This window comes from Spodoptera frugiperda, chromosome 10 (assembly GCF_023101765.2).
Source record: "Spodoptera frugiperda isolate SF20-4 chromosome 10, AGI-APGP_CSIRO_Sfru_2.0, whole genome shotgun sequence".
NCBI classification, from domain to species: domain Eukaryota; kingdom Metazoa; phylum Arthropoda; class Insecta; order Lepidoptera; family Noctuidae; genus Spodoptera; species Spodoptera frugiperda.
Window position 1 is genome coordinate 10561658 of NC_064221.1, and position 9655 is coordinate 10571312.

Consider the following 9655-nt stretch of genomic DNA (forward strand, 5'->3'; position numbering starts at 1 on the left):
TGATTTCTATCTGAAGATTGGTTTTGGAAATATCTAGCGTGTAGACACTAAAATTAATCAACGAAATAAACAATGAAAGTGCGTGACAGGATCCATACATTTCAATCAAATATCATCATCAGCCTATATTCTATTCTATTCTATTCTATAATTAGCCACTGCTGACCAAAGCCTCTTCTCACGAGCCTCAGAAGGTTTAAGCATTAATCACCACGCTTGCTCAATGTGGGTTGACGATTTCAAACTTATAATTAGAAAATAAGCCTAGGTTTCCTCACGATGTTTCTTTCACCGTTTGTCAGTTGTGTCTAAATTATCTTACATATAGCCGTTGGTAGGTTTCAAAACCGCACTCTCATGCATCAGAAATGGGCTTAAACCCCCACCACAACATCCACGAAATCAAATATAGCTATGGACTAATAGCAAATTATAGGAACATAGTCTGCAGTATGACTACGATATAGTTAGTCAGGATCCCCATGAGATGCAGTGGCAGCGTGCCATCGATGGAGAACAAGCCACACGCGCTCATCTTGCTGAAGGACACTCGATTCAGTTGCACCACCTCCTTGCATAGATTTTCTTCACAATCTGGAAGGAAACACGAAATCTAAGCATTTGGGCAGATGTGCTACATCTTAGGCCGCATCATCACTTTCAACCAGGGGAGATAACGGCCAAACGCCGATCCATCAAATATATATAAAAAAAAATACTTTATTGACCGAAAATCATAAAGGCATTATTATTATCGGCCGTCTCTAGGTAAAGGAACTTGCAATAATATTGGCTTAGATTGGTTATAGCATTTGCTCGATCTATAAAGTTTTATTCAATTAGCAATATTTATTGGTGTTACCAACAATGAAATTCTCTATAATATGCACTTAGTTCTATAAAATTCTTTGACATGGAGCTGCGGAGTACCTAGTGGGTTACCGAGACTCCGGCTCGAAAAGTAGAACTAGGAACGGGGTGGTTTTTAGTCAGTAAGAGTCTGACATTCTTTCTCGCCTCACCCAAGGCCAGAGAAGTCATTCGATGGTTTCCCCCTCAATAAAAAAGTTCTATAGATTGTATGCTTACCCAGATAATGTTTATTCTTCAATCGTTGTATACAGGCGGTCTCCGCTTCCTCGACTGTGTTGTAGAACTTCTCACACTGCATGCTCTGCACCATCACAAACAAGATGTCCTTGGATAGCCACACAACTGACACTATAAACGATACTGATAGGTTTAACACCCTCTGTAACAGATGTAGGAACAATTATAATTGACATCAATTCATATTCCTGTTATAATTTTTTTATAACTAGGGGTAGGCAGAGGTGCACATTATGGCACATAATGCCAATTTACACCCACATTTCATAATTTATGTTGTAAGTCCCATGTAATAGGTGGTGAGCCATTTTCGAAAAACCGAAAAAAGCCCAGTAATACTTCGCCCGACCAGGGAATCGAACCCGAGACCCCTTGCCCGGCAATCGCACTTGCAACCACTCGGCCAACGAGGCAGTCTGTCTGTCCTGTTATACTATGTTATTTCAATAACTAGATTGTTTTATTTTGATCTTTTTTTAATGGGACAAACTCGCTACAGCCTCCCCTAACACTGCAACTCCTCTAAACTAGGATCTACAGTAGATACCACCATAAAAACACCGGAACACTGGAGTCCGACGCGTCGCAGGGACATGAATGACTGTCTTGGATCCCGCAACGAAATAAATCAGAAGATGTTATTAGAGGAGAAGAAAAAGAAAACGATAGTTTCCACTTCTTTGACTGCCAATAGAAAACTGTTGAAGGCAAATCCTCCGCTAACGTCGGTCACTGGTGACCACCACGGCGTTCAATGTGTTAATGCAGGAGATAGAATGACTTAACGACATGAATGACGTGACTATACTACGAAGCTTATTCCAGTACTACATAGATGCAATTAATTTGTTGCCATAGGTACTTACTCTGTCAGCTTCGATATTATCCAACATTGTCAGAATTTGCATCACTAGCGTGAAGTAGAATAAGCATCGGAAAAATGTGTCGACTGTGTGGAACAGAATCTGTAGACAGGAATAGAGTAAATTAATATCACTATATAGTAATTTGATTTGTATTTGAATTTAATAAGCAATCAGAAAATAACTTACCAGCACTTGGAATATTTCCCTGTAGAAATCATAGGCTTCCAAAATATTTCGATAAATAACTAAAAGTTTAACTGAAGTTTCATCATCGATGTCGTGCAACACATACTTGATCCATTTCTCAAGATATTTCCTTAGCAAAATTATGACCACCAAAGCATACATCAAATGCAGATCAAAAGTTATAAACATGAAGTCAAAGAGAGTATCACTCAAATTGAACTCGTTGAAAGTCACATAATACAAATAGTGAAGGAAAATATTCAAAAGAAAAACTCCTATCATTGCCATCCAGTTACGTTGAGTGATCTTCTTTAGATGTTCACTGAAGTCTAAACTCAAATAGACTTTTTGGAGTAACAAAATGAGGGCAATGCTCGCATCACTATGAATTATATTTAGAAAGAAGAGGATGGTGAAACCAGTGAGGTAGAATATGTAGAAGAATATGGCAAACAATGTGAGGAAATCGTTGTTGTACGTTCCCATTGAATCTTTAAGCTCTTCGAAGAAAAATCGCTTCACTGCCATACCATACAAAATTACTACAAAGCCAAGAGTAAATGTGTAGTAGATTTTTCCTCTGGGAGTGACGTAATTATCTCTGATGGCATACCTTGATGATAAAAATAATGAGAACATCAAATGCACTGGATACATCATCTTTTGTGTATCCTTTTCCAATCTGTTCTGCAATAACACTTCTGGTAATATTTTCACACTTTTTCGCTTTACTTTATTAGGCTGGAGTAACATTTTTATTGCGTTCTGTTCAGAAGCTTATTGTGCCACGAATGAATAGAATTATCATAAAAAAGTAATTGAATATTTCATTTGAATGATAGAACCCATTAGACCGACATCATAATAATAACGGCTTCGAAATGAATTATTACAATTGAATTCTGATGAAGGTTTTCTTTGTTTTCGTTGAAATAATTCGGTGATAGTGCAGAACGCAATAACTAGAGGTCGATTTCAATCTTACCAGTGCTCAGTAAAGTGTTTGAAAAACTGATGCTTACTAAGATGCTGCGTCACTTTAAGATGAATTCTACATTTCACGATCAACAATACGGGTTCATAAATAGACGGTGTAGAACTGTCGCTGGAGTAGCACTAATTAAGTGGGTTATCGCCTCGTGTCGGAATATTTTGTGATCTTTCGAAGGCATTTGACTGCGTTAAATACGAGACACTATTGCTGGAGCTGGAACGTTACGGCATTCGGGGGGTATCTTTAAATCTATTGAAGTTATGCCTTCAGGATAGGCAACTTAAATTATAAGTAAATAAAGTAAACTCACGGGGTGCTAGCATATCTATGGGCGTACCGCAGGGCGTAATACTAGGTCCATTCCTATTTTTGGTATATATATTGTAGGACTGGTAACTAGTGACCGATATTTAAACACGTGATTGTATTTATGATTCCAAACAAAAAATACCTTCTAGTCTTCCGATAACGCCTTGCTGCTAATAGCTGATCATGTAAAGGAACGCGCGCGTGAAAATGTGATTTTCAACTTAACCTAAAAAATGGTCGAGAGGTGAATTTTTTTGGTGTTTCTTGGTCATTTTAGCACAATTCTAACACAGTCTTTAGCTCTTTAGAGTTCTTAAAGATAAAAGTGAAAGGCTTATATATATGTAATATTATATTGTGTATTGACAAAAAAGCTGAGAAAAAGGCAAAATTATAGGAACATTGTCTGCAGTATGAGTACGATGTAGTTGGTAACGATTCCAGCGAAGTGCAGTGGTAGTGTACCATCGATATGGAACAAGCCAAACGCGTCCAACTTACTAAACGATACTCGGTTCAACTGCACCACTTCCTTACATAGAACTCCTTCATATTCTGTAAAGAAAATCATTATTAACTTAAATTACAACTACTGTTAGTATAAGGGTGCTGGTATTGAGAAGGCGATTAAACTCCTTAACTACACCATGATATAATCCAGAATGGCAAATCTTCAGGGTGATTTCCTACTAGAGATGTATGCTGCGTTTGACTTCCACCAATCATATTCATTGGTACACATAACTTAGCACTGGTGGAAACGGGCTCAGCTAAGCTATGTTTGATAATAAGGAAATTTGCGAGCTATGGGTGGTTTTCCTACTATGAATACATTGAGCTGCATATATTCCTCGCATATCTACATAGCTTAGTTTCAGTGGAAACCTTCACATAGTTTCACAGCTTAGCTATTACATCTTCACATCTCAAAAAGCACTCTTAATACCAAGCATTTTGTTTTGGTATATGCATAAACTGGGAAACGTGTACTTTATTTTAAAATTCTCAGCATCTTGCTAACAATTATTGCCTAAAAACCTATGTAATGTTATTAGCCGAGCAAAAATACGCGTAACTATTGCTGAATCATGCAAGATGTGATTTTCATGTGATTATTGTAATTTTAACGTATTCACCTAAAGACCAAGCAAAAATGCGGTATCATCAGATCTACCGGACCAAGAACACTACCCTGGGGAACACCACAAAAATTACAAAGAGATGAGTGCCAGTGTAGTTTAGATAGCAATCTTAGGGATTTGGTGGAAATTGGAGACACAGATCATTAATTCCAATACTTTCCACCATCTGGCTTTTGCTGGATTGCATTAATTGGCGTAGAGTCAAGGTAGCGATGGACAAAACATGACCGGTACAGCCAAATGCCTAAAAATTGTATAATACCAACCGAAATAATTTCTATTCTTCAGTCGTTGTATGCAGGCGGTCTCCGCTTCTTCGATAGTGATGTAAAACTTCTCACCCAGAACGCTATGCATCACCAGCACGAAGATGTTCTTCGATAACCACACAACTGCCAGTACTACAGTCACTGATTGTTGCAGGTCTCTCTGGAATTAAATACAAGAAATATAGTACAACAAATATTTATATTGACTATGTTTCATTAATTTGTTTTATAGTTACTTTGTCATCCTCCACATTATCCAACATTCTCAGCTTTTGCAAGGCCATCGTGAAGTAGAATAAACATCGGGTAAACGTATCGACTGTGTGAAACATAATCTGTGGATGGAAAAGACAATTTAATTATTGATGTTGTTGTATTAGGAAAAATTATCGAAAATTAACCTTACCAGTAACTTAAACGTAGTTTTATAATGATTGTAAGCTTCAATAATATTTCGATAAATAATAAAAAGTTTCACTGAAGTTTTATCATCAAAATCACCGATCACAAGTTTGATCCATTTCTCGAGATATCTTCTCAACAATAATAGGACGAGTAAGGAATAGACCAAGTTCAAATCAAAGATGGTAAACATGAAGTCCAGAATGGTGTCAATTAAATGGAATTCATCGAATGTCGTGTAGAACAAATACTGAAGGAAAATATTCAAAAGAAAGGTTCCAACGATTCCGATCCAGTTACGTCTAGTGATAATTTTAAGATTATCACTAAAATCTAAACCCAAATAAATTTTTTGAATTAACAAAATGAGGGAAATGTTCGCTTCACTGTGAATCATATTTAGATAGAAGAGAATGGCGAGAAGAGTCAGGTAAAAGAAACAGAAGTATATATAGAACAGTGAGACGAGATCGAAGTTGTATAAGCCGAGAGTATCTTCTATCCCTTCAAAGAACAACCGATTCAAAGTCATTCCAAACAAAACGGCTACGAAGACGAATGTAAATATGCGGTAGACTCTTCCTTTTGGAGTGACGTAATCATCTTTGATGGTGTACTTTGAAGCTAGAAATATTGAGAACATCAGATGCACTGGAAACATCATCTTCTGTATGTCTTTCTCCAGTCTATTGTTCATCAAAACTTCTGGTAAGATCTTTATACGTTTATCCATTATTTTATTATGTCGAGAGAACATTTTTATTTTCATGTGTTCAGTAAGGTTAATGTGCGACGAATGAATAGAATTACTAATGAAAAGAAAACGGAATTTAATGTCTCATTTCAATAATAGGAACTATTATACCGATATCATGATAATAGCTGTTCCTAAATGAAATATAACTATCGAATTCCGATGAATTTCGTTATCTTTAGTATCAATGAGTGATCTGGGTTCTGGATACGTATGTAGCCAAACAATTCATTGTTTCCCTACTATATCTGTTTCTTACTCTACCTTAGTGTCTATCGCATTTCTTTTGAATGTATGATTGATTGTGTCTTTTATTTTACGTCAATATACCCATATTATAAAATATTTTGAGTTATTAAAATTATAATAGTGATAAAAGAACCGTATCGCTGTGATTTTTAGCGCGTCGTGTTCTGTGCGCGCTTCAAAGAGACACCATACCACCACAGATGGGGCCTACCTAGCGGATTTACAGGTGCTCCGGCTCGAAAAGGAGGAGTAGACATTCTCTCTCGCTTCGCCCAAGGCGAGAGATGTCATGGGATGATTTTCCTTAATTGCTGCAATTGCATTACAAAAGGTAGGTACAGGTCCAAACCCAATTTTTATAATCCTCCATGCGCTTGGTATTCGTCAAATGAATGTGTACCGGGCCATTGATAAGTAACATGTAACCTCTATTTGTGGTAATGAGACGAATATTTTTTTTACAAAATATATTTTCATAAATAATTTAGGCAATATTTTAACTAAGAATATGACCGTGTCTTTGCTGAAAGCTGCAAAGAATATTCCAAGCGATGAAGATGCGTAGCTCGAGTATGCGATGTATCGATAGTAGGGAAGCTATCTATAGCACACATCCAAAGCACGCATCCATAGCACGCATCTTTCTAAATAAAAACATTGCTGAGCGCATTTTCACCAGTGCTAAGCTATGTGTACCAATAAATATGTTTTGTGGAAGCCAAACACATCCACAGCAACCAACGTAGCATAGCACATCTCTGGTGGAAAAACACCCTCAGAAAGACGCATCATCCTGTAATAATTAGAAGAAACCATACGAGCCCAGACACGATATTTTTACTAATAAGGTTCCATGAGCGACATAGCAATTCCATCATAAAAGCAGCTCGATGCTAGTACATAATTAGATCGCGTAATTGACTAGTTTCATGACTATTCCACAACTAAAAACGTGTGTGGTTGTGTGTGAAGAATAAATGAATTGAGAATTTTAGATTGATTTAAATAGTTCTTTATAGGTCAAAAATATTTATACCTAGTAATAAATAGATAACTCCGGGACAGAATTTAATAAGCCTTCTCACCATGAACCCTGTCTATGGTAGATTTAAAACAGCAATAGTCTAATCTGTGGTAGACGTGACTGCGCCACATTTTCATCATTCTTTCTGGCAAAATTACGTATGCTACGCATGGCTAGAAACTAGTCGAGTTCCTCGTCAAACAGCTACGTGAGTAAGTCGATAACATAATAATTAAAATTATTATACATTTGTCCTTGACTTTGTTGCAGTGAAAAATTACTTATTTTTATATTTACGTATTCTAGTAGTTCGTGTTCCACGATGAATGAATAGAGTAATATCCTAAGTTTGTTTTAATGTCCGTCTGGTAGATTTTTAAAACATTAGATATGTATTTTTTCTTTTTGTACAAAATTGAATTTCAATAGTTTTGACGATACTTATTTGAAACAGATTTGAAATATCCTGTGACGTCACGATTTACTACAATTTATAGAGTAGCATGACGTAACTACCTCATATAATTAAGTCAGTTTCGTCTAAGTATATATGACAAAATAAAAAAATGCGTGTATAATATTTTTTTAGGGACTAATTCATCGATTTCGAATTTTCATACCCTGTATACCTACTGTACCCTATTGTAATATCATGAAAATGACAGTCAATATAGTAGTGTCATGTAATGATAGGTCTTACATTTTGTAATAGCTAATAATTGAAATATTACAACAATTGAATTTCTATTAATGTATTAGTACCTCTTTTGTTTCTAGCATTATCTAGGTACATAAGCTACACGTGGATTCAAATTATTATCGATTTATTCAAGTCTGCAATTACCTACAGTGACAAAGCAATGATTGGAGTGAGCTACGCAAGCAATTTCAGTTTTATACTTATGTACGAGCTAATTAATAGTTAATTATTGTGTTATCGGCTTACTCACGTAACTGTTTGACAAGGAACTTGACTAGTTCCAAGCCATGCTTGAGGCTTGTATTCATGAGCAGCATTTCGCGACACATGATGCGGCGACTGTCGCGCTGCTACTGGCGACTCGAGTTTCGCACCTATCGCGCCCTCTGCCTGGAATCACACTTGGCACGTTAGACTTGTTCGCCAGCGGCTGCGTAGGTTCAAATCCCGGGTTGACAAAAAACGCTATTACATAACCACGTTCACTATGTCACACACTCCAGACCCGCAACATTATAGGCTGAGGCAGATTTCAGACTTGATTTTTAATGATAAATACTACAGAAGATGTTAAAGATTATCGAAGATATTTTTCTAATGGACAAAACTCATAAACTCGAACTTGAACTCCAAGTTGAAAGATGTAGGGTATAAAATCCAATGAAATAACGAATTGACTGTGTGCGCTGTTAGTAATTCCGAACAAAACAATTTCATTTGCATAATACACTTACTCATAGTATCGATCTATTTAATGTGAAATGTTTCTATAATTTGATTACTGCTTCAATATATTACTCAAAGTATATAATTTAATAATTATGTCGTAGTGGCCCGGAGGTTTATTAGGGTGCGGGTTCGAAAACAACGGCAGGTACCAATGTGACTTTTTCCGAGTTATATGTACTTTCTAAGATGATTTAGACACCACTGACAAACCTTCTCCATGCGAGACGAGGCCTTTAGTCAGCAGTGGCTACCGTACTTATAGGCTGTTGATGTTGTTGTTCAATTTATTATTTTTTGTATTTTTCTGAATCATCCTTTTCTTTAGGAAAAGTTATTTACTTTATAAAATGTTATTAAGTACTGAGAATTCATAAAAGAAAAAGTCTCGGTACTCCAGACAAAATGCAATCACTCAGAATAATTCAAATTATTCAAGGCAACATAAAAATACAAGCCATGGACATTACTTACAAAATAACAAAATGTATTCATTTAAAACAAGAAAGAAACACATGAAGTTTTAATTCCACTAATGTAACAAGGCATGGCAATTTAGATAAGATCAGAATGTTACTTGTCGAAGGCATTAACAATATTATGAAAGTAGACACAGCAGAACCATAGAACAATGAAGATGATAAAAATTATGGAAAAATGTAAAATATTACCAAAACCAACCTTCCAAGTGCTTCTAAACAATAAACTAGAAAAAGAAATACAAAGAGTAGTGCACTCGTTTAATTTTCCTTTAAAAATATTTTGTGCTTCAAAGTACAATATTTGTCGTGGCCGGCTCTACCCTAGAGGACACAAGTACCAGTGTTTAGCATTCTGTTTCACCATGTTCATGAATTTAGTGTGTACTTACAGAATGTTCACCGTAGATATTACTGACCCAAATATGTCTGAATCTGAGAATGA

General features: G+C 36.1%; 1 protein-coding gene across 1 annotated transcript; it reads right to left on the reverse strand.

The window, feature by feature from the left end:
• Positions 1 to 3831: 3831 nt before the first annotated feature.
• LOC126911090 (uncharacterized) lies at positions 3832 to 6170 on the reverse strand. Its single transcript, XM_050696154.1, has 3 exons — positions 5113 to 6170; positions 4874 to 5036; positions 3832 to 4020 (listed from the first exon to the last, which is right to left on the reverse strand). Exons 1-3 carry the CDS (start codon positions 5206 to 5208, stop codon positions 3857 to 3859), a joined length of 423 nt encoding a protein of 140 aa, XP_050552111.1. The 5' UTR covers positions 5209 to 6170; the 3' UTR covers positions 3832 to 3856.
• Between the last annotated feature and the right edge of the window lie 3485 nt (positions 6171 to 9655).

Coding starts and splice junctions, on each gene's coding strand:
- LOC126911090 (XM_050696154.1), bottom strand. CDS start 5,208: ATGTTTCACACAGTCGATACGTTTACCCGATGTTTATTCTACTTCACG. Junction 5,037..5,112: donor ATAATGTGGAGGATGACAAA/GTAACTATAAAA, acceptor ATTTAATTCCAG/AGAGACCTGCAACAATCAGT. Junction 4,021..4,873: donor GAAGAATAGAAATTATTTCG/GTTGGTATTATA, acceptor TTTTCTTTACAG/AATATGAAGGAGTTCTATGT.